The 25,650-nt window shown below is 42.2% G+C and overlaps 1 protein-coding gene across 7 annotated transcripts in view; it reads right to left on the bottom strand.

The window, feature by feature from the left end:
- ACACA (acetyl-CoA carboxylase alpha) overlaps positions 1 to 25,650 on the bottom strand; it is a 288,741-nt gene that overhangs the window by 111,830 nt on the left and 151,261 nt on the right. For 6 of the 7 annotated variants that reach the window (XM_025281124.3, XM_044939574.2, XM_044939575.2 and 3 more), the window contains 8 exons: positions 22,012 to 22,125; positions 20,693 to 20,806; positions 19,574 to 19,663; positions 17,607 to 17,725; positions 6,853 to 6,876; positions 4,059 to 4,202; positions 3,217 to 3,313; positions 1,848 to 1,955 (listed from right to left, as the gene is read on the bottom strand). In XM_025281124.3, coding sequence (XP_025136909.1) covers positions 1,848 to 1,955; positions 3,217 to 3,313; positions 4,059 to 4,202; positions 6,853 to 6,876; positions 17,607 to 17,725; positions 19,574 to 19,663; positions 20,693 to 20,806; positions 22,012 to 22,125 — 810 coding nt within the window. The remainder of the gene's footprint in view (positions 1 to 1,847; positions 1,956 to 3,216; positions 3,314 to 4,058; positions 4,203 to 6,852; positions 6,877 to 17,606; positions 17,726 to 19,573; positions 19,664 to 20,692; positions 20,807 to 22,011; positions 22,126 to 25,650) is intronic. The other variant, XM_025281122.3, reaches the window with a different exon arrangement.

Below are 25,650 nucleotides of genomic sequence, written 5' to 3'. Positions count from 1 at the left end.
TTCCAGTTCACATGCTGTGAAAGCATCGTGGGGAAAATGCTAGGACACATGTTAAGCACAAAATTACCATCTTTTCCTTGGTCTGACCATTAGCATGACAGGATGTGAGCACCTGTGGCACTAATTGTTTACACTGTGGGATTTTTAAAAATCTCTCGGACATCACTGATGGTCCAGTGGTTAAGATGCCATGTTTCCAATGCAGTGGATGTGGGTTCAATCCCTGGTTGGGGAACTAAGATCCCACATGCCACCAGGTGTGGCCAAAAAAGAAAAAAATCCATTGAGTTCTTTAGACAAGCACTACGGGCTAGATGCTTTCTGTTCAAAGAGCACACACTGTAATGAAGGGCAGCTGAGGAAGGGTACACTGGCATCTATCATACGGCACAGACGATCATTTTGAACATTAGACTACAAGCATCTGAATGTATTATTTATTAAAGTGCCTAGATCTGTGCCCCCTAGAGCTGGTATCAAAGCCTTAAATTCTAGTTGTTTTTCTCTATCACCTGCCAACTGGTGATTAAAGGGCTTTAACCTCTTTGAGCTTGAGCTTTTCCCCACATGTATAGCTGGAATAATTCCTGATTAATCTAACCCCATGGGATTGTAGTAAAGTGTTAGTAAGTTAAAAAATTTACACAGGTGGCTTTCAAAATTAAAAGTATTATTATTGTTAATCAATTTATACTGACCAACTAGAAATCCAAGGGAGGAAAACACATCTTAGTTAAGGCTACCCAGAGAAGCCCTCATAAAAGAGGGAAAATTGGAGACAGTTCTTAAAACAGGATTTAGATAATAAGGGGGAGGGGGAGACAGGAGACAGGAAGGAAGAAGGAAGAAAAGTAGAAAACATTCCAGATAAGGGGCAGCTGAAGAGAGCAAGCAGACAAGGTAGATGAGACAAAGACCTGGGTCTTTTCATGGAAAAGCAAAGGCTAGACTGTGGGCCTTCATTAATAGGCTGATGTTAAACAGTAAGACGAGGAGGTGCCCGGAAGGTCAGAGAGAATCACTGCTGAGTGCAAGGGGGCACCGTGGACATCTGTCTTTGTGCCCGTCAGCGGAATGGAGACTCTCTGGAGGGGATGCGTGAGGATCAGAAGTAAGCCTGTCACAATGTCTCAGTGAGGTGAGGAGGGGTCTAAACTAGAGAGATGGTAGTGGGAATTAAAAACTGAAAAGAAGGGGGCTGGAAGCAAAGGGAGGAAGGAACGGGCAGGGAGGGAGGGGTAGAATAAGTGACTGCAAACAAGAGAAAGAAGGCAATGATTTCTGAATGACTGGGCACAAAGGGTTTGGTTACTTGAGGTTATTTTTGTTCCTGTTTAGTTTTTTGGTGGGGGATGTGGGAATCAGAAGATGTGAAGGAAAATGATGGGAATTCAGGCCTCGACTATGGAGTGTGATGTCAACACAAGATATCCAAGTGACATAAAATTGAAAGGAGGATGGAACTATAACTGATATTTTCAGGGCTGAGAGGGAAAGACATAGAGGGAGCATGAGGGGAGCTTGGGCCTAGACATGTGTGGTTAAGTCATCAAAGGAAATTCAGCAGGTGAAGTTCAAGACTGGAGCTCTGGAAAAGATCCAGCAATATACTTCTCTTCCTTAAAACATTTTGAATACTTAAGTTCTATACTTCTTGACATAAAAAAGATATGTATTTCACACTATTAAATCACTTTGGAATTTTACCCCTAGAGGCAGAACTATGTCAAAGACACAGCCATTGTCAGTGATAAGGCCTTATAAGTAGCAATTGAGAAAAGGGTGGATATGTCACACAGGCTGCAGGAAAGGGGCCATCACCAGTGTCCACCCACATGAAGACTTACGTTTTGCTGGGTAAACTCTCGGAACATAGCTGCTAGACTGTCATCCTCGATGTCACAGTCTGTTTTGATAGCCACATTCAAAATGTGAATTGGTTCATCCCTGGGGACCTGTAACCCAAGAATATGACACGAAGCACTCAGGAGGTTAGCTAATACGGGGGCAGAGAAAAGTTACAGTACTTGGTAGGATACTAGGAAAAGAGACATGCCCCCCCTTTCCAGAATATTTTTGGGTTGCCCACTTGTGTGAATAAGAAAATGAAACCACTGCCCAACACCCACAATGGAGACTAAAGACACCTAACTTTTAAAAAATACGGTGGCAAAGGCATAATTAGAGGTGGCCCCAAATCTTAACTTGCTATGAACTTGAAGACCACTGTCTCAACCTTTTCACCGATAAAATGGGAATGAAACCATTTGCAACATTTCTTCACATAATGTAAAGGAAAAGGAGGAAAAGAAGCTATCTGAACATATTCCCAGGTAATATATTTCCTAACAATTTGTCAAACAGAGGAAACATCGAACCATTCTGGGAAAATAACCTGGTAGGGAAAAACCAGGACCAAGTGCTTACTGAGAAATGGAAAGAAGGGTTTAATAAAAGGACAAAATTTTAAACAAAATGCCTATTTTCTTCTACTATCTGAAGCCCACCATTTATTGAAGATACAAAAGCACTGCTCTGCAAATATACAAGCCATCCATGATTAAGAGTTAAAGCAACCAAAGCTCAAGTCTTTGAAGCAATATTCAGAGACTCAGAGGCAGCTGCAGAGCATATAGCCGAGTTCATTCTACACTATGGATTCCATGCTTAATAAAGTTATTTTTGTTTTTAGGTTAAAATTTATGTTCTACCTGTTTCCAAAAATACTTAAATGAGGTATATATAATTAAATAATAATAATAAAGAGAGTACACAGGGGACCTCCCTGGTGGTTCAGTGGTTTAGAATCCATCTTGCAATGCAGGGAACATGGGTTTGATCCCTGGTCAGGGAACTAAGATCCTGATGCTGGGAGGGATTGGGGGCAGGAGGAGAAGGGGACGACAGAGGATGAGATGGCTGGATGGCATCACCGACTCGATGGACGTGAGTTTGAGTGAACTCCGGGAGTTGGTGATGGACAGGGAGGCCTGGCGTGCTGCGATTCAAGGGGTAGCAAAGAGTCGGGCACGACGGAGTGACTGAACTGAACTGAACTGAGGCCTCAGAGCAACTAAGCCTATGTGCCAGAACTAAGACCCGCTGCAGCCAAATAAATAAAAAATTTAAATAAATAAATGTTTGAGAGAGAGAGAGTACACAGTACAAGTTCTGAATCTGAAGAGGCAAAGCATTCTCCCAAAAGGGACACTGTACCTTGTCTTCGTCATACAGAGACGTGTGACCTGCCTCAGGGAAGGTCGGGCTTTGGGGTGGGGAATCACAGAAGCAGCCCATCACGTCATCAAAGATCCTAAAAAATACCAAATACCAAAGAAACACCCACCATGAAAAGGGGCAGAAACCCGAAGTGGCAGAAGACGAACACTGCCATGGCCAGCTCTGTCTGAAAGAACCATCTGTCCTATCCCGTGCTCAGCAGTCAACTGAACAGAATCACCAGTGGCTAGAGAGGACATGCAGAATTTCTACCATGGGGCAGAAATTAGGAGGATGGATGGCTTAAACTTTACTAAAGCATACATAAACCCTATTTTAAAAAGAACAGTCTCGAGCTTTGCGGCTGTGCTTTCTGTTTGCTTCATATGAAAGCTGCGAGCACCGCTGTCGCCACCGGCCTTAAAGTAACGGGAGCGCCTGGGCTAGGGCAGTGGCAGACCACGGTAGCTACCCCTGCCCCAGGCTAATGCGTCAGGGTACACCCAGAGATAGGCGCTGAATGCATTTAATCAAAAGATGCTTCGTCTCTGGTGGGGCTCACTCTAGTGTTGTGTTTAATTTCTCCTGACATGTCACTCATCACAGAGCAGACAGCTGCTTCTTCTAGCTACTGAGGAAAAGATGGTTTTTGTTTGTTCCTTTTCTTCTGACCAGACCCATATAACAAGTAGAGGCTTGTAGGGTCTGCACGGGGCGAGTGGAAAGGAAGGACAGATACCTCTCCTGGGGCATGTAACAGTGAGGGCTACATCTCCTTAGCGGGCTCGTGGCTAATCCGGGAGCCTCTATTCACTCCGCAGAAATCTGAGATGCCTTACCTGACAAAATCTTCAAAGGTCCGAAAAGAGACCATCCCGCCCATCCGCTGACACGGCGGAGTGAACGCGTTGTCCAGCAGCACGTCGCTGACACTGGCTACGTGAGTCATGCCGTAGTGGTTGAGGTTGGAGGAGAAGGACATTCTAAATGGTAATTCAATCGAGTGCGTTAGACAAGGAGGGTAGGAGCAAGGACTGGGAGAGCCACAACAGAGGAAAGGAGCTGGGAGAGAGGTGAAACAGGGTCGGGTGGCAGAGAGCAGGTTTGGTTTTTGACCCACTGTGGAGAAGCCCATGTTTCTAGACTCACGTTAACGCTTGCCTTGGGATTTTCCCTCCACACAAACAATATTTTTACCACCCCATAAATTTCTCCACGTAAAAACCTAAGGAATAATAACATGGCGGTTTTCACACACTGACATCATGACATGTCTAGTGAATGAAGAGCACATAGGGGTGAAAAACCATCCTGCATCTTCCCCTTCCCCCAAACATCCTCTCTTTTAAAAGGAAGTAAGCCAGCCAAGTGAGTGGTAGCTAGGCAACACTGGAGGTATTTTTCTCTAGGAACTGTAATAGATTAAGGATTCACAGATAGATATCCACATGTACAACAACAACTCTAAGTCATCTGGAATGGTTTAGTGAATCATTATTAAAAAAAAAAACACAGACACAAAAACCCATGTTTCATCAAAGAGAAGCAAGTCGCAGTCTATAAAAGGAACTTTACTGAGGTATCTATCTTTTCCTTTACTGGGCTGATGGGAAGAGTAGTCATAAGGATTATAGCTCCTCCCTTTTTGAAAGAGAAACAGTTTTGCCAAATTGCCTTTTTTATATTTAAACGTTTCTATACCAAAGTAAGCATATAGTTAGTAAAAGCCCTTAATTCATCCCAGCAGAGTACAAAAGGGCAGAGCATGCGTCTCAAAGAATGTGTAAGCAGGACCAACATGTATAAATGGAGATGCTCAAAGGGAATGGATCTGTTCAATCTAAAAATGTAATGAACCTGGATATTCCTTGATGTGCCGCAGCAGTGCGTACTGACAGGCACTGCTGGACAGTGTGGTGATGCCCAGCCAATCAGGACAGCCTCTCAGGAAGGACCACCCTAAAGGGTGCCTCCAGGACTTCCCGACACATGTTACCGGCATACTGAGCGGAAGCAAGTTCAGAGCATGGCAATGGCACCTGAACTCTGGGGAGCTGCTCAAAAATCTCCAAATGCACCACCTGCAGTATTGCAGGGCGCAAGACGCCAGCAAGGTGGACTCCAGATATGGGTATATATTGTTGCAAATACTCTGTTGCAAATGCAATATACTCTGTTGCAATTATAAATGGCAACGGAATTTTTTATAAATGGGACTGTTGCTCACACAGACTATAGAGACTGACACTCCAGGTTTTTATTCCCTTGGCAGACGACCATGAAAAAGTACTTCATCTTCTGACAGTACCAGGGACTAGAAGGTAGAGTGGGAGAGGAAACCACTGATACCATGAATGAGACAGACAGACGAAGCACATGGCAAGCAAGTCTTACACATGGTGCTCACTAGAAACCGGGATTCAGAGCTGTATAAACTCAGAAATGCTATCATCCTCTTTTCTAGGATCACCAAATGTATTTAGTAAAGGAGCAAGTTTGTGAGGCATTGTATCTTTTCTACCTGCCTGGTGTTAGACAGGAAAGAGAGTCCAGATAACCCTTAAAGGGAACTCCTGAAGTTGCTAACAGGTTGTGTTTGCGGCAAGCATGGGGTTAAGCATCTTTATCGCTCAACTGAGACCCCATGGGAAAAATACCCATATTTCTGTTTCCTCTGATACTACGCTCTTGGGCCAGGACAGCTAAAGGCAGGCAGGAATGAAGCAAGCCTACCCTCCAAGAGCAGACGAGGGGACCAAACAGAAGCACTCCCTTTCCTCTCCCCATCCAAACTGGAGGCTATAAAAGCTATATCCAGTTTTGATTACTTAATATTTAAAGGGAGAGGCACAAAATAAACACAAGTCTATACATATTTCAGTGTACAGCTGGTCATCTACAAAGAGCTCAACACCAACTGTAGCACTTGGTGGATTCCAATCAGAATTACTTTCCTCTCAAACTTGCATTGTGTTGCCTTGCTGGGTTCAGGAGCAGAAGGAACTCAACGTATTAAAAGTACCACTCTGTTATATCAGTCTGGAAACGTCTTCACAGGGCTACACACATCAAAACTTTAGATACACTCTTCCAGTGTCAAACTCATTATAGGTCTGAGATAAAACTTGACTTGCATAGCATCGTTAACACTTTAGAAAAACAGCTAACAAACTGATAAAACATGAGATCAGCTATTTCTGCCTGTGCGTTCCTCACAAAGGAGGCGCAAATTAGAGAAACTAAAAAATTGAAAAACTGAGGAATAGTTTGCCAGGATAGGAGTGACCATAAGGGTTTCTCCTCTGAAAGCCCCAAACTAGACAGAGAACTTAGCAAAAGAAGATGTTTACAGCAAAGCTGAACATCGGACAGCTGATTCATTCCCCTACTGTCCACAGCGAGACAGGAGCTGTCCATACTTTTTGAGTGTTGCTTTTTGAATGGCTGGAGAAAAGCTGAAGACATGTTTTCCAAACACAAAGTATAGTTTAGTATGTCCAGAGGGGAGCTCAGGACCTCCGAGCAGAAAGATAACATATTAGCTTGTCAAATGAAGTGTTATTTTTTTCTCCTGGTTTCACTAAGTTACAAAAAAAGATGCTTTTAATTGGAAAAAAACTAAATATACGGTACCTGTTTAGCGTGGGGATGTTCCCTCTGTAATTAAACAACCACAGTTAGTTACCAAGAGGTTAGGGAAAGCCACAATAAAAGAACTGTCAGAGCAGATACAGACCCGTCGTGAGGAGTCCCAGGGTGGCGGCTCTGGCCTTCAGCAGACATAGTTAAGTGCTCATTACGCTTCTACCCGCTGGGTGCCTCCAAAGAGGCTGACCTACCTTACCACAGCAGCTGTTGATGGAAAGGGTCAAAGTGTATTTTCCACTTTTTTTTTAATAGCTCTATTACCAAAAATAATGCAGAGTAAAGATAAAAGATAGGCTCATGAAAATTAATTGAAGCTGTATGATATGGTATATTATCTTAAGCTTCAACATGAGGTATAATTCTTGACAAGATTCTGAGAGCATCTTACTTGCTCCTGTTTTACTAAAAATGCCATAAGGAGGTTCAGAGAAGTTGACGCCACAGCCTTTCCCACATTAACTGATCTTCCAGGATGTGTGAGGAACCTAAAAACTCTCCTCTAAATTAGAGAAAAGACACCAGGAATCTGGGTTCCCAAGTACCTTTTCTAGTTCTCTTTCACCCCACTCCTGTAGAGTGGTGGGGGTGGGGTTGGGGGTGGTGTAGGAAAGACAGGTATTCTGTGCTATAGGAGCTTAAAGCTAAAATTATGCAGGAAGGTGTTGATTAACGATTCCCTGATTAGACTAGTTAAACTGTTACAAATTAATATTTTTTAAACAAAATTAATTTAGGGCAATCTTGACATTTAAACATTTAAAATCTCTGGGCCTTCCGTGAATACAACCTTACCTAGATTTGGCAAGCCCTAGAATCTCCTGATAGAGAATGCTTCCGAATCATGAGAGGAACTCTAGGATAAGAATGGAAACTGTGAAGCAAGTCTCTTGCATTATCTTTGGTCTTTACCACCAATGCTTTTCTCCCCCTTTAATTTGACATCAGTCATTTCCTCAACTGAAACAAACAAACAAATCAAAAAACCCCAAATAAAAGCCCTTATTTTCAATGGTAAAAGGGAAAAGTTACACTCACCACCTACAATTTAGGAGTCCTGTAAGGGGGTTGATTGGTTGATATTTTAACCTTCTAACACTCTTTTATCAGCATTTAATCATTGTTGGGGTTTTCTGGCACACAGAGGACTTAATGGGCAGAACAGAGTGGGTGGTGCTGATGATATGTGGGAAGGAGGAGAGAGGGAGGAAAATGATGCACTTTCCACGGCAGTGAAAGGAGCAGAATAGACTGAGCTGGCCATATAAATAAAGAGCTGTGACATATCACTGCACACAAACTGTATACCTCGCGTGATTTGTGAGTAGCGATGCTCTTTGCATCAAACCTGTATCACAGAGTGGATTCCTAAGGCAGCAAGAGCAACCTCTGAGTGCAAAAGCCTGCACCTTTGCTCTTTGGATTCTTTCAGTCTCTCTTTGGGGGAATGGGTTTCATTTTACAAGAGGTCCTTCGTTATCATGCACTTGGTCCTCATCAGCAAACAACAAGCACTCATGGGTTCTAGAGCAGAAGCAGAAAACTAATAGGAAATGCTAATGAGAATATAGGAAAGTCTTCCTTTTAAGATATAAAGGATTCTCAAGAAAAAGGCCACCTGCACAGGCTCTAAACGATAAACTTCAGTGCAGAGAGAAGGACCCTACAAACAAAGCATCTCAGGGTCCTTTGCATCCAGAGTTCAGGGATTCAGAAACCAGGGTAATCTCTCTCAACTGTTAACTAATTTCTTACACTAATAAAATGGTCTCACTGCTTCTGTGGCTCCACTCGAATCCCTTAGGGAGTCCTTCCCAGGATGAGGGCCAAGTTTTCAGCAGAAAAGCGCCTGAATTGAAAAGAATGCCACCAACAAAAAGACAGCCCTTTCTCTATCAGCAATCCGTTAGCTCGCACAGGGAGCCCCCTGCTGCTTTGTTATAGAATCGGGCACCACCTACACAGTATGGGGTAAGAACAAAACTCCCAATGTCTCCAGTCTTTAAAGGACTGGCCTCAGATCGATCATCTAGGAGGTAAGTTTAGAGTCAGTTTATCCCCTTTGGTAGAATAAGAATCTGTGGGGCTGTTGGGGAGATAAGCAGGGAAGGTTAAACTCTCTACTACAAAGTAAATACTTAGCTGTGTCCATAACAATCATTTATATATTTTGTTACTCTATATAGGGGCTATTTGATCAATTTAAGAAAATGACCTATGTGGCACACTGCACACTACTGTGATATACCAGAAAGCTTGATCAGTGGTCTGCACATAAATCAACAACCAACATGGAGATCGTATATAAGTCAAATATCCCATTTATATAGCTGAAAATAAAATAAAATCTGCCATATTTCACTGCATACTCATCATGCAAAAATAAATTGCTCAATCTCTGACAGGGCAATCAATTGCATTCTCAAATACAAAAAAAAAAAGAGTATAAATTCATTTGTAAGATATTTGCTGTTTAGGTCTTCAGAGAACTTAAGATGACGAATCTTCATTCACTATGTTTTGAAAAATATTAGAATCATTTTCCTTCCAGGAGATTAGCTCCATTTTACAGATGTGGTAACTGAGAAATCAAAGGGGATGTTTTCCAAGGACACTGCTAAATAAAGTGTCATAAACCAGAATCCAGACCTGGCATTTTCTCACCTCAGCTCCAGAGGCTAGCATTCCACATCGATATAGACTAAATTTAAAGGAGGACAAGAGAAATCCTATGAATGCTGAGGTCCTCAGCATTAAGTCACCTCTGATTTTATTGATCTGCCTGCCTAGGATGGCTGGAGAGCCTGCTTCAATATGAATGCAAAGTCAGAGTTGCTGCCGGCTGGCTGAATCCTCTTTATTTAAGGAACACTGACTTCTCTGGCAGTCACAAGTTCTCGGAGCCTTTTACCATCCCTTCCAGCTGAATTTCATTTTGCTGAATTCGAGCTGGCCCTACATAAATCTAGTATCATATAAAAATGTTCCTGATTCTTCTGCCTTCTAACTTGTAGGGGAAAAAAAGGAGACCCTATAGGAAAATGATTGGGGATGCATGCAAACAAGCAGTGGTTATATAAAGCTGTGACTCAGAGCCAGGATAAGGAAAATCTTTTGAAATCAGGCAGCAAAGCAGAATCAGAAGAGGTCGGCTGAATAACCTACTAGTGGTTGCTAACAGCAGTACCATCGGAGAAAGAGCAATTTGACTGGCTGTGACCAGTGGTGGTCTCCTTGTGTGACTATGTTTCTGCAGAAGAGTCTGAATCAGGAGCTGTAAAACACATCTGAACCATGTATTTCTGTTGGCGTCTCCCTGACCACCTCCTTGCTGTTCAGATGCCCCAATTCCATGGCAGAGCTTTCATTTACAGTAAAATGAACACTGTTTCATTCATCTGCAGCCCTCTTCCAAGCCCCTTCTTTGCCCTGTTGGAAGGTTCTGCTCTTTCCGAAACGAGTCTGCCAACAGAGCTACAACACATTACTATTGCCTGCTGTATAATTAGCCACAAATCCACAGCACAAAACTACAGGGATTTACAGGTGCCCAGGATTCCACTCTTCCTTCCCCCTGGAATCAGCTAGTCCTCCTTGACAAGAAGGGACCTTGGGCTACCTTAATGATATATTGAGAGTTTTAAACTCGACTCTCCAAGCTTACGAGCCTAGAGTGCCAAAATAACGCAGCAGAGACCAGAAGCTGAGCCACAGATACCAGAAAGCACGATGGTAAGCACTTAAACCTGCTGAGAATCTTCCCTTCTGCCAGATGCTTGCATCTTATCAGCAGACTCCCTTGAATGAAGGAAGCAAGAGATGTAGGGGTTTTATTTATTTATAGCTCATTCTGGCCTGCCAACTACAACCAAGCGCTCCCACTGCTAAAAAATGCTACAAATTGGACGGCTTCTGAGTCTCTGAGTACAAGCCAAAGAAGGGTTCTAATCTCTGGGTGTCAAAGATTACCAGGATTCTCAAGAATGGCAATGGGTCACTGATGAGTCCCACGGTAGGGGCCTCTGATTTCTAAACTTCCTCACAACCTCCTTCGTGAAAAGAAGGTCCAGAGGCCACCCACCTACAGTGAAACTGAAGGTGTCAAGAGCCTAAATACAGTCATGACCGAAACGTGCTATCAGGGGACAACACAGCCGATCTCTTCTGGATGTGAGACAAGAGAAGTGGAAAGTGTTTGAATGAAAACATTCTATCACAGGGGGCCAAGTTCACAAGGAGCAAATAGCAGAGAAAGTGCAGTGCAACTCAAGTTAACGTACAACATGGATTTCCGTCTAAGAAATCGGTCCTCACCCATTATGTTTGTACAGAAATACACAACAAATTGTATTTCCATCTTCTGATTCAACTGTGATGCTTCTTATCTGAATCACAAATAAAAAGTTTTAAAAAACGAACTGTGTTCACTAATAGGTATTACTTATGAAAATCATTTGGAGTTTTAAATTTCATACTCTCAGACTGTCATAATATGCACAGCCATATGCAGAGCTATAGAGTTTATGGGATAATATACTTTACATATGTTTGCATAAATATAGTTATATTTTAGAAGATGAAATACACAGGCTGCCTAAAGAGCCTATTTGTTTCCAGATTATTCTGAGTTGCTTAATACGTCCAAAGCTAAGTAAAATTGTGAATGTCAAACGATTCGATGAATCGTCAAAAACACATTTAGGATGAGGCTTTAGTGTAACAAGCTTTTCTATCACCAGCACAAGAGAATGATAGAACTATGGATTCAGAATAAGAAAAAATACACACATACACACACACCTATGAGTCTAAATTCTGGGCCTCCCTGGAAATAGACAGAGAAAAGGGAATACTGAATGATAGCAGTTTGAGTTCTAGGATTAATCCATGCAAAATATTGGTTGAACTCAATGAAGAGCTGGCCTGATGAAATCTTAGACAAAAGAATTAAGCCCTAAAAGTCTGCGTGATAATAAAATGTTCTCTCAGTGTGGATCAGCTATCATGACTACGCCTGCACCAAGAAAATGACTAAAAGAAACCCACTCATTTCTCTCCGAAAGACTACAAATTACCTTAAAAAAAAAAAAAAAATCCAAAATCTCCTCCCCTCAAAAAAAAAATTCACATACAATAAGACATAGTCCTTACTTGCTAAGAAGATAAAGAGGGAAGAAAACACACACATTTCTCATATATGTAGGTGTTCCATATACACTGGTTTCCTATTATGCTTAAGTCAGGAATTTAAGAAGGGAATTTAACAAGAATAGGGTACGTCTAGCCAGGAGTTTCCCTCGGTAAAGGGAAACTGGATAATACCTGGACACTGGTGAGTAAGACCTGAGCATGCTAAATAAGTTCCAACTACAGTTCCCCGCCCCCCCCAAAAAAAATTGGAACTCTTGCATGGAAGAGCAAGAAGAAGATAATATACCTTAGTGAAGCCTACCTAGCAAGAAGGATGATAAGAAAGGTCACAGAAATAAGAAATGGTTATTTCTTTTAAATGACTGTTTAGTCATGTGATGCCTTTCCTAACACTGAGAAGTGTATTAGAAAAAAAAAACACAGTCAAATTATACTGAAACACACAGTAATTAAATGTCAAACAAGTTCCAGTCCAGCAAAATGAATAAGCCAGAGAGTTATGCTGTGCGATACTGTACCTAAAGTCAGTAATATACTATATACTTAAAAATTTAAGAGGGTAGATCTCATGTTAAATGTTCTTTCCACAATAAAATTTTTTAAAAATTTTAATATTGAAAAACATCAAGCAATACAAAGTATCTCAATAAATCTAAGCAAAAAGGCACCAAACATGTCCGCCACATGCTAATTGCCCAAGTATGCTAAAATAAAAAGAGGGGGGTGTCTTCTCTCTTCTCAGAGGCTGCTCCACTTATCTGCCATGGCAGCTGCTTGTGTTTTGCCTACTTCTCTAAATAATCAAAACATGTACAAATGAGACATGGCCTTCAATCCAAGTGGCCTCTAGGGCATTTTCCTGAAAAAATACCCTGCTGTTGTCAGTCTGCAGACAGAGAGCCATGTTTCATCCAAACCCACAGAGGCTAAATCGCTAGTCAAAAACAAACTACAGGAATGGAATTCCACAAGATGACCCCATACACAACAAGAGACTGTGTTTTGCTTTGAAAATACAGCATAGAAAGATACTCCCAAGGACTTTCTGGATAGGTCTGGTCTACTTCGAAGGAATGCCTGGCTAGGAATGGGAAGACCAAGTATCAGGAAAGAAAATGCAAAAAACTGGTTAAAGAATGTATGTAATTTTTTCCCTAAGAATTTTTGGTTTGTTAAGAGTACTGGAGTGGGTTGCCATTTTCTTCTCCAGGGAATTTGCCCGACCCAGGGATCAAACCCAGGTCGCCCACATTACAGACAGACGCTTTACCATCTGAGCCACCAGGAAAATAATTTAGAATTAGATATGTAAAATGTGTATATTCATATGCCTGTTCTATGTTCTCACTGAATAATTTTTAAAACATGCATAAAATACTGTAGTATATCTATAGTGTCAGAAGTGAATGCTTCCTGTAACCATTTACAAAATAAGCAACATAAAAGTTTGTAAAAAAAAAAAAAAAAAAAAAAAAATTCTTCCAGGGGCACTACCACTAACATAAAACAGAGCACTCAGTGTGATTGCCCTAATTAATTCTTGATCAGTTGAGTTGACTATGTGCCTAGGAAGTGCTGGAAATATGGCTGGTCTGTATTGAGACATGCTGGAAGCAGAGAATACACTCTAAATTCCAAAAAGTTAGTAAGAAGAATGGAAAATATCTGGTTAATAACTTTTTATTACATATTAATATAAAACTTTGGATACAATGGGTTAAATAAAATGTTAAAGTAATTTTATCTGAGCATTTCCTGGCAGTCCAGTGGTTAGAACTCCGCTCTCTCACTGCCAAAGGCCCAGGTTCAATCCCTGGTTGGGGAACTAAGATCCCACAAGCCATGCAGTGTGGTGCAACAACAACAACAACAAAAAATTATTATTTTATCTGTTTCTTATTAGATATGCCCGATAGAAAATTTTAAATTATATATATGGCTTGCAATATATGTCCAATATATTTCTATTGGACAGTGCTGGTCTAGTGGTAAAAGTGAAAATCAAAGTTGCTCAGTCGTGTCTGACTCTTTGCAACCCCATGCATGGACTAAACAGTCCATGGAATTCTCCAGGCCAGAATACTGGAGTGGGTAGCCGTTCCCTTCTCCAGGGGATCTTCCCAACCCAGGGATTGAACCCAGGTCTCCCGCATGGCAGGCGGATTCTTTACTAGCTGAGCCACCAGGGAAAGTCTGGTAGTACTGATTCCCAACTGCAGATGTTCAACAGAATTATCAGAGAAGCTTTTTCAAAAAAGTGATACCCTGGACTCTGGTTTGAAATGAATCAGAATCTTGAGAGCCAGGAACCCAGTAGGTTTATTTTTTAAAATACTTAGCAGCTAATTCTGAGAATCACTAATCTAGAGGTTAGTGGACATAATCGTATCCTTGAGTTTTACGGAACTTAGAGTGGAATGAACACTGGTAGACAGTCCCCTGTAACTGACTTCTGTAGAATTAGAAACAATAATCTTTATTGCCTGCCGTTGACAACAAGAATAGAAAACAACAGAAGTCCTGAGGTTAGGAAAAAAGTTGGAACTTGGCTCAAAAAGAGCTAAAACTAAGATACTCAAGAATTCTTTTGTAAGGGTGGTAGGTCTATGAAATAATAAAGAACTTGGCTTTTGTCTAAATCCTTGGAATTTCTCAAGTAATAGAAGTGCCTTCATTATTCATGAGCTCCTTGGATTACACCTGAGTTTATGTTAAGAGATGAGATAACTCAGGACAGGGTCTGCTCACTAGAAAAACCAACCATGTGACTAGAGGGTCAGCTGGACCTCTGGGGAGGGGACAGGAGCTGGAGGGTGAGTTTAATCAAGTGGCCAATGATTCAATCAATGGTGCCATCGTAATGAAATCCTGATAGAAACACTGAACCCTGAAGTTCAATGGAACTTCTTGGTTGATGAACAGATTGATATGCTAGGAGGACTAGGTACCTGGATTGTACAGGGAAAGAAGGGGAAAACTCTTTTAGGACCCACCCAGACCTCACTCTATGTATCTCTTCATTGAGTTGGTCCGGATCTGTATCTTTTATAATAAAACTGTGCTTATACGTACAGTACTTTGCTGAGTTCTGTAAGTTGTTCTAGTGAATTACTGAACTCAAAGGGGTCATGGGTCCCCCCCCAAATTTACAGCCAGTTGGTCAGAAGTGTGGGCAGCCGAGGAAACCCACTTGTGGCCACATTCTGAAGTAGGGGCAGTTTTGTGAGGATCTGAGCCCTTAACGTGTGGCATCTAACGCCAGGTGGTAAATGTCAGAACTGAATGGCAGTATACCAACCGATGTCAGGATAAAGTCATAACTGCAAATTGTTAACAGAAACATTTGTAAGAAAATGTAAGATCTTACAAAACTAAATTCAAGCAAATTTGTAATAAGTGAATAAACTATGTTCTTAAAATTGAATACAGTTTTCTGTAATTAAAAGCTGATAATTCATTTTATGGGCTTCCCTGGTGGCTCAGTGGTAAAGAATCCCATCTGGCAATGCAGGAAACACAGGTTCAATCCCTGGGATGGGAATATGCCCTGGAGAAGGAAATGGCCACCCACTCCAGTATTCTTGCCTGGGAAATCCCACAGACAGAGGAGCCCGGCCGGCTACAGTCCATGGGGTCACAAAAGGGTCAGACACGACTTAGCCACTAAACAACAGTAAATTTTATATTACTAAACTAACAAAAGGACTTTAGATCTAAAACAGCATTAAAACAATTCGGGCATTTTCTCTGGTTTTCACAAAGATTATTTTATCTTTCCTTCTATTTTTTTAAGTCTTTGTTGAAGCAGTTACAATACTGCTTCTGTTGTTTAAGTTTATAATTCTGAATACACAAGGAAGACTTTAGAAAGCCAGCAAGACTACAGCGAGATTCGGTTCAGGTCTCCAGAAGAATGTGTGCCCCTTGGATGTTGGGAGGGACAGGTATACAAGTCTTGACACCATATCAAGAATCATCATACCAGAGTCACACCCCTGAGAAGGAAAGGTGAATAAGATTTCTTAACAGTTCAGAGGCATTCCTCTCAATTTTCCAACCGACTTTCCCTCACCAAACTGGACACAGATCCTCAAATAAAGAAAGTAGGACAGGGAGAGCAATTCAGAGAGACAAGGGGAGCAATGAGGAGGGAAGGAGATCAGAAGCAGCACTGCAGCCAGACTACAAATCACTGCCCAAAGCAGGAAGAAAAAAGCGAACGTCCTGAGCATTACAAAGGGTGGGAAGCACAGCGTGTAGTTCTCCACAGTTACTCAAGGAAGGCAGGAGAGGAAAGAGCCCAAGTGCTGAGCCCGTGTGCGCCACGAGCACCCTGCCTGCCCGCTGAAGGACAGCCATTCGTTTCTGGAAAATGAGATTCTGAAATCCATGGAGGCGAAAATGTACTGAGAGATGCTTGCTAAATCAAGGATATATGCTTTTTTCTGCCAGCCATAAGGTATTTTCGAGGGAGAGGAGTGAAGGGACCTTCTGAGACAAAGAAGACAAGTACTTTTTTCTGAAGACGCTGCTGCTCGGCTGCTGACCTCTGCTGGATCGACACTGGCATTCAGTGGCCGCAAGTCTCCGCGCACACCTCTTTGTCTCTAGGAAGAGCTGCTATTGCTTTGGGTGAAGTGGCAATTCAGAACAGAACCATTTCTGTTGTCTGTAACTAAGGATCCCCAAAGACACGGTACTTTGTAATACAGAGTGAAGAACCAAAGGCCATAAAGAAGAAATGGAGGGGGTGCAGCTTAAGATTGGCTGTGGTTATTTATATTTCCTGTGGTATTACTGAGGAGAATGAAAATACAGAAGGGAGATGACTAGAGGTGGGGATGAAATTCCTAGGTTTTTCACTGCCTGGGAATACTTGAAAAAGAAATGAGATTATTAGAGAAAGTATTTCCATCTTAAAGCCAAAGCAATATTTTGGTATTATTGTTGGAACTGGAAACAATTTACCATATGTACATTTTTTTTAAGGGCGTAAGAAGGTAAAATTAATGGAATTAACACGGCTTATATGAGTAATTTACTTGAATTTAAGTTTGCTTTCTGAAGTGTGATTTTTAAAAACTGAATTTCAACTGCTAAATTTACATGTGTGCTTTTGGAGAGATCATGAAAGTGGTTCAGGTTCAACCCACAGCAAACATAAAGGGGAAAAAGGCATTCCACCCAAAATATTTTTACATCCTGTTGACTTAAACTGCTACAAATGTGATTTTCTGGCAAAACTCCAGAAATAAAATGTCAGTAAATTCTAACTTAAAAAAAGAAAGAACTATGCCTCCTCCATGACAGAACACAAGTAAAAATGAATGAAATCACCTTAACCTTGTATCTAAATTAGACCATATTGTCTCTCTCCAGGTCAAAGATTAAAAAGTTAAAAAAAAAAAAAAAAAAAAAAATAGCTGCCAAGAGGCTCTTCTCTCATGGTTTAAATGTATGCATTGTCTGCTCTACATTTCTAGCTAAGAAAATAACCACAGAGAACGGTCACACACATTACCCCACCCCACCCGCAAACTCCCCAGACAGAGCTCTGGTTGGCTCGAGTGCACACAGCAGCTCAGACTCACCTGTTTGGATGCGATGTGGGCAGCATGAACTGGAATTCCACCACGCAGGTGTTGTCCTTCAGCTGCCGGTGTTGTACGCTATTAAGCTCATAGGCGATATAAGCCCTTCGAACATACACCTGGTTAAAAAATAATCCTCAGTAAATACACTTGAAAAACAGAAACTCAGAGGTGGTTAGCACAGGGAAAAGACAGTCCTGAAAAGAGATGTATGGTGCAGAAGATGGTCTCTGCTGACAGAAGTCCCAGTGCCGAATACATACATAAATACCTTGCTTTAATTAATACGGCTGGAGTCTTACAACTATACCCATGACTATAAATGGAAAGGAAACCAGCCTGCCTCTGCTGGACACCTCTAGGTGTGCTGAAAGCCCTTTACACTGATCTAAACTCGAGAGAAACTTTGATCATTAGCAGAAGAGCATACAGAACCATGACTATTAATTCATTACACATGATGATGTCAACAGAAGATAAAATCAGGGCCCTCCCTGATGGTCTAGAGATTAAGAATCCGCTTTCTAATGCAGGGGACACAGGTTCGATCCCTGGTCCAGGAAGATCCCACATGCCCCCAAGGCAACCGACCCCATGTGCCATGACTGCTGAGTCCACGTCCTCTGGAGCCTGCACGCTGCACCTAGAGAGATCAAGCACCACAACGAAGATCCCACATGCCACAATGAGGACCCGATGCAGCCAAATAAATAATTTTTTTGTAAAAAGAAGATGAAAGCAAACAGGGAGAAAAATAAGAGGTGCTGATTCTGGGCCACCTGAGGCGTGAAGATACAAAACAGAAGCAACCAAGGTACAGTCTCACTCATTCACTATCTTGTATCTTTCTTCTGTTTTCCCACTGGCCCAAATCAATTTTACATTGTTCATATCGCCCAAATCCTCGGCAAAATCTGAAGGCATAATTTGACATATAATATCTCAAATACACTAACTTGACTCAAAGAAACAGCAACAGGCTGTTTCTCAGGAAAACCTGTCAGTTCAACCTCATGAACTTCACAGCCAATTTGCCGTGCACACACGATGGAACATGGAATCCTATCATCATGTGAGGTATACAAGGAGACTTTGCATTAAATAGCATGAAAGCATTGTAGAACACTTAGATGTTCTCCAATTTTGGTATTTACTGAGTAGGATTCCTGACAGTCTCCCCACAGAATACAAATAAAAAGTAACCCAAAGGAGCACGCAGAAGGCTGTAGCGGTGTCACATCACATAAACATCATCTAAGACACTCCTTTTCCTCACCTCCAAAACACACCTCCTTGGCAAACTTTACAGCAGTATTTGGAGCCTGCAGTTTTTGTGCTTAATGAGACAGTATGCTAGAGCGGACACAGCAAAGTCCGTGAGTCAGAATGAGCTGGGTTCAAATGCAAACTGTTCCACTTATTATCCATGTGAATATAGACAACTCACTTAACCTCTCAGTCTTACTTTCTTCTACTTCATGAAGTATTTGGAGGATTAAATGAGAAAAATAAAGCACCTAAAGCACAGTTCATTAAACTTTCCTTCTCACGCTGAAATAGTTCATAAGTTCATAAGAACTGCTTGACAATTCAGAATATGACTAGAATCCATTCTACTTGGCCCAAATCACAAAATGGTACTGTTCTGATCAGCCACATATTTTTTTCACTTACTGTGTTACAGGGCATCCTCATCACTATGAAATGGAAGGATTCAAGTACTTGGAAAGTAGAACTGAAAAATGCTGGTAGCTGTGACTGGAACCCAGAAACTGGTGATCAGTTGAGTTGGCACACTTGAATAAAAGTAAGACCAAAGTCCATCATTTGTTTCAGAGGAAAAAACTCTACTCTGGAGAACCAACATTAAGGCCAAAGAAGAAGGTCTGATAACAATAGCCAAGCAGGCAAAAGGAGTCGGCCAGAAGCTGAGAAAAAGGTGACGTCATGTTACTATGAGAACCCACCTCCAGAGCTGCCATCCTCACGACCTGGTTGCTGTGATAGAAGAAGTTTGGTAGTACATCAAAAATTGACGTTTCGGACAAGATGAGTTTCTGGAAGGTACAAAGACAAGCTTCAACCATTACATCCATAAGAGAACAATTCCAATGGACAATATTTAGCATTAGAAACATTAGTGAAACTTTAAGCATTTTGTCTGCAAACTTATAAACTTATCTTCTCTTTGCATGAACTTACCTTCTCTCTGCCTTGGCTTCCTCAGATACAAAATGGGGAAAATAATAATACCTATCCTCAAGGGCTGTCGTGGGTGTTAGACAGAACATGTAAAATTCTTAGACATGCATTAACAGTGCATTAATTTTAATGCTATTAAATGTTTATGGCTATTATTATCCTTTCTGACATATAGCTGAACTTAACACTTAATATATTGTCTCAGTACAATATATGGTAAACCATCGATTTGAACTCTCTATTTCAACCATGAACCAAATAAACAAAAATATCCTTCCCCCCGCTCTGTCCCCACTTCCTTAGTTTCCCCAGGAGAAATCTAAGAGAAAGCTAGAAGATTCCCTTGGCTAGGTATGATAATATTATCATTATTTCCAAGTAGAAAAATACAAAGTCATTCCTGACAAAATGATGTTTAAAAAACAACAGTCGAGGTTCTTTGAATTAGCAGTAAAGTTAGCCAATATTCTTTTATACAGTGGCTCTGTACAAAGCTTAACAGTAAGCATTAAAATAAAACTGCATGATTATTTAAGTAGCTTTTCCCTGTTTAACCTATTTATACATCGGATTCAAATATCAGAAATCAACCAGTACTACCACTTCATTGTGTCCTAGAACACTTTCTAGATATAAGCACAAGAGGTGGAGACCTCAACAGGACACGTCCATCAAGCCCAGCCTATGCAACTTTTAAGCTAAGCCACAATTCTAACAGCATTTTTATGGGGAGAAAAAAAAAGTACAAATCGTCTTATAAAGTCGAGGAATGAAACTTTATTACACAGAAAATCATAATTGACTGAAACTGATTACTTAATTAAACTATGCTTGGGAAGGACAGCAGTGCAGAGGGGTAGAAATGGGCTGTGATGCATGAATACCTGCAGGTTCTCGATGCAGAACTGATGTCCGTACATGTCAATGGCGGATAGGAAGATAGACTCGACTTGGTTGTGGCGAAGCTCATAGGATGGCAAATGGGAAGCAATAAGAACCTAGAGTGAGAGCAAAGTGAGAGGCGTTAAGTTCCTGAGGGAGTGATTATTCTAGGCTCCCATTAGGCAGCTCTGATACAAAAGCAATAAATATAAATCTGGATGTGCAGGCATCAAAGATAAAACAGAGACTAAGTACAAAAAACAACTTGTGGGTCCTGTAACAGAAAGCCAGGGCCACCAAGTGCTGCGTCTCAGCTGACTCCCGCCATGATTTGCGTGGTGAGCGGTCTCCAGTGGGGGCCGGGGAGGGAAGGGAGAGCAAACAGCCTCCCTCAAGCTCCGTCAGTGCAGCTGTTTACCCCGTGAAGCCGCTGGTGCTGGGGACTGCATGACTAGCTGGTAATTGGGGATCAGGTCTGGCAGGGGGCAGCTGTGGGGGAGGTGGATGCTGCAGAGCTAGCCCCTTGTAACTCTAAAGGGGAAAGACAGACTAGGAAAAGCTGCTCCGACAGCCCCAGGTACTCGGTAGAGGAGAGGGCATCAGAATGTGACACCCACGCGTGTGAGGGGCAGAGAGAAAGAACGCGGTGTTGCAGACAAAGAGGGACATGGTGGGACCTGAATACCCTCAGCAGGTCGCTCAGAGGTTCAATAACTTTGAGTAATTCAGTGACATGGATACAATTGTAGAGAAAGCAGAAGGTCACTGAACAGCTTCAAATGCAGCTTCCTTGTCAATGCCCGCACACTGGAACACAAAACACAAAGGGAGTGCCAAACCCTGGCTTCCCTGCTGAAACCTTCTGGAGTGGAAATGCGGACTACAGGGTGAAAGTAACTGCACTGCTCTGGGGTTGCGCTGACTGCCAGCACCGAAGAGTCATTTCATCATCTTTTTGCTCTCCACACTTGATGTTTTGCTGGACACTTAGAAGTTTCACCTGCTTCTAAGCCCCCTTTGTAAAGTAAGAAATATCAAACCTATTGTCTTCCTTCAGGTTCCTTTCCTCCACCTGACTTAACAGGGAATGATAACAGGACTTTCTGATGGGGGCGGGCTCTTATTTTAAAGAAATTTGAGGTTAATCTTTTCCATTCTCTTTAAAAAAACATACAATACATGAGAACATTTGCTCTGAAGGCAATGAGACATATGTGGGAAATTGCATGACCTTTGGAAGGTGCTGGGGAAGAGCTCATGGAACCGACTGCCCAACCTGGGAAGACCATTCCTCCCTCCGGATAACCAACTCAGTCCTTACCTGGCGTGCTCGGAGTGCCACCTTCGCGTTGGTGGTCTTGCTGAGTTGAGTTAGCTCCGTGAGGATATTCAGCAGCTCATCAGTGAGGGTGGGGTCCCGGCCACACAGCTGATCCTAATTGTTAATGTGACAAAGAACATACACATTCATGTCAAAAACAACTAAACCCGGAACTCTGCTCAATGTTATGTGGCAGCCTGGATGGGAGGGGGATTTGGGGGAGAACGGATCCTTGTATATGTGTCGCCGAGTCCCTTCCCTGTTCACCTGAAATTATCACAACATTGTTAAATTGGCTATTCTGCTGCTGCCAAGTCGCTTCAGCTGTGTTTGACTCTTTGCAACCCTCATGGACTGTAGCCCACCAGGCTCCTCTGTCCATGGGATTCTCCAGGCAAGGATACTGTAGTGGATTGCCATTCCCTCCTCCAGGGGATCTTTTCCCTTCTCCAGGGTTCAAACCCACATCTCTTATATCTCCTGTATTGGCAGGTAGGTTCTTTACCTCTAGCACCACCGGGGAAGCCCTAAATTGGCTATACCACAGTACAAAATGAGAAGCTTAAAAAAAAGAACTGAGGTGGTGAGAACTTTGAATTGGGACAAGGAAATAAAAACAAAGTAAAGAGAGCTGGATTCCTAAGATGCAAACATTCTGTTACCTTTATCCTAAACAGTGCGGTAAAGAGATCCCAGAGGAAGCTGCTGCCAAGGAGAAGCCCAAGGCCCTCGGCCAATCAGGCTCAAAATTCCTAATGCATTTCTTTATGAACCAACGCTATACTTTAAACATGCAGAAGAAGTCATCAGAGACCATTAAAAAGGGACAAGGGATCCTGGGTAAAAAAAAATAACAGATGATGTCTCAAAGTTTTGCTGCTGGTAAGTCGCTTCAGTCGTGTCCGACTCTGTGCGACCCCATAGACTGCAGCCCACCAGGCTCCCCCGTCCCTGGGATTCTCCAGGCAAGAACACTGGAGTGGGTTGCCATTTCCTTCTCCAAGGCATGAAAGTGAAAAGTCAAAGTGAAGTCACTCAGTCGTGTCTGACTCTTAGCGACCCCATGGACTGCAGCCTACCAGGCTCCTCCGTCGATGGGATTTTCCAGGCAAGAGTACTGGAGTGGGGAGCCATTGCCTTCTCCGCTCAAAGTTTTAAGAGGTTTTAAATACTATAAGGCCTAAAAGCTGTCTTGGTCCTTCTTCCACTTTTGGAAAGAAGGAAAAATAAGGCAAAAGGAACCACTCCTGGTGGTTTTCATTTCATAAACCAAATGTCCAGCATCCCAGGAGGGCACAGAACAGAAACATAAGCACAAGTTATTCATTTAGAAACACACGCTGACAATTCTATATCCCAAATCACGTATCCTCCTGCTGTACAAAGAACCATTCCATGATACCTAAACATGGTGAATCCTTAGAGGCATTAGAGGGGAAAACCAAACTCCTACTATGTGATCCATGGTGTAATTCAGGACTGGGTCCTTAGTCTCTGAAAAATTAAAGAATTTTAAGAAAAAAAAAATCTCTATCATATGAGAAAACATTCCTTCTCCAGTGCAGTATCAGTTTATTCCCTAAATTCACCCATTATCCATGTAATTTTCATCTAAAGTGAAAAAAAAAACCCTGCAGATGCAGTTTTTATAAATGCCTGTCATTCTTGAAATTTACAGAGCGATCAGTAACAGTAGTTCTGAATACCACATCACATAGTTCCCTCTACTTGGAGTTTTGAAATAATTGCCTTTATATGTTAGTCTTTTTTTTAATAGTCTCTCTCATGTCACTATCAAACAGGACATGAAGGACAGCCAGATCCTAAATGGCTTCTTGTTGCTGCCGTTTACTCTTTCCCCTTTCTCGATTGCTGCCTTTTTCTTGAGGACTCTCCATTTCATCTTAAACCTCCCGTCTCAGGGAGCCTGCTTACCGCCCTTCACCACAGCACCACAGGTGCGAGTGGGGCTTTGGGGCAGACACACATTCCCCAAGCACTATTCTACAATCCCCATCACCTTCCACGCCACAGCGTACACAGTTTTGGAGTACTCAACATTAGAACGGTGGAAAGACAGTCTCTCAAACATTTTAAAGCAGGAAATATTTTCTGGTTCCCCAATCCACGACCAGAGGTCTGCTCCAGAGTAGTAAACCACGTGATGGTATTTACAGTTAAGGAAGTACAAGTACTGTTTTCACCCATGCCAACAAAGGTCCGTCTAGTCAAAGCTATGGTTTCTCCAGTAGTCACGCATGGATATGAGAGTTGGACTATAAAGAAAGCTGAGTGCCAAAGAATTGATGCTTTTGAACTGTGGTGTTGGAGAAGACTCTTGAGAGTCCCTTGGACTGCAAGAAGATCCAACCAGTCCATCCTAAAGGAGATCAGTCCTGGGTGTTCATTGGAGGGACTGATGCTGAAGCTGAAACTCCAATACTTTGGCCACCTGATATGAAGAACTGACTCATTGGAGAAGACCCTGAAGCTGGGAAAAATCTAAGGCAGGAGGAGAAAGGAACGATAGAGGATGAGATGGTTGGATGACATCACTGACTCAATGGACATGACTCTGAGTAAGCTCCAGGAATTGGTGATGGATAGGGAAGCCTGGCGTGTTGCAGTCTGTGGGGTCACAAAGAGTGGGACACAACTGAGCAACTGAACTGAACTGATTCACTCATCTGAGTGGAAGAAGAAAGTAACTGTAAATTCCGGGCTTGGTTGAGCATATGGTCACAGACTGAAGGACCTGTTCCTCCCATCCCAGGGCACAAAAGAAAGAGCAGGGAGAAAATATAATGAAGTCTCATCTTTTACTGAGAACTTAGGAGCAAAACAGAATTTCAAGGGAATATACAAAATCACCAGCAATTGAACCCCCCCCGGCAGCCCAATGGTTAGGACTTCACGCTTTCATTGCTGAGGGCCCAGATTTGATTCCTGGCTTCCCTGGTGGCTCAGAGGGTAAAGCGGCTGCCCACAGTGTGAGAGACCCAGGTTCGATCCCTGGGTCAGGAAGATCCTCTGGAGAAATAAATGGCAACCCACTCCAGTATTCTTGCCTGGAAAGTCCCATGAATGGAGAAGCCTGGTAGGCTACAGTCCATGGGGTCGCAAAGAGTCTGACACGACTAAGAGACTTCACTTTCTTTTCTTTTCTGGGGAACTAGGATCCTGCAAGCTGCACAGCAAGGCCAAGAAACAAACAAAATAAATAAAATCACCAGCAACAAGACCATAACAAAACAGAAGGAAAGAAGAGATAACAGTGGGTAGGGAAAACAAGATAAGCTTTTCCTACCTAAATCCCTCTTTACCTACTGAAAGATAATCCTTTCTGAGGTACTTACTCCAGTCTTCAGAACTACCCTCTGAAAGATCCCAAAACCCAAGCAATGTCCTGGGTAACAGACTCAGCTATCCACCAGGGAAGCCCACTCTGCAAAAAGCCAGGCTAAACTCTCAATACAACAAAAACAAACACAAGCCAACAATAAAAGTCAGCACAACAAAACAGAAACACCAGCCACCTACTCAACCTATATTGGATTTGATATGGACTGGTTTCCCTCAGAAAAAAATCCAGGTTTGCCTTTCCAGATTACATTAAAATAATCAAATAAAAATGGAGTT

This window comes from Bubalus bubalis, chromosome 3 (genome assembly GCF_019923935.1).
Source record: "Bubalus bubalis isolate 160015118507 breed Murrah chromosome 3, NDDB_SH_1, whole genome shotgun sequence".
NCBI lineage: Eukaryota > Metazoa > Chordata > Mammalia > Artiodactyla > Bovidae > Bubalus > Bubalus bubalis.
The sequence above is the reverse complement of the archived record's forward strand: the minus strand, read 5'-3'. Positions and strand labels throughout refer to the sequence as shown.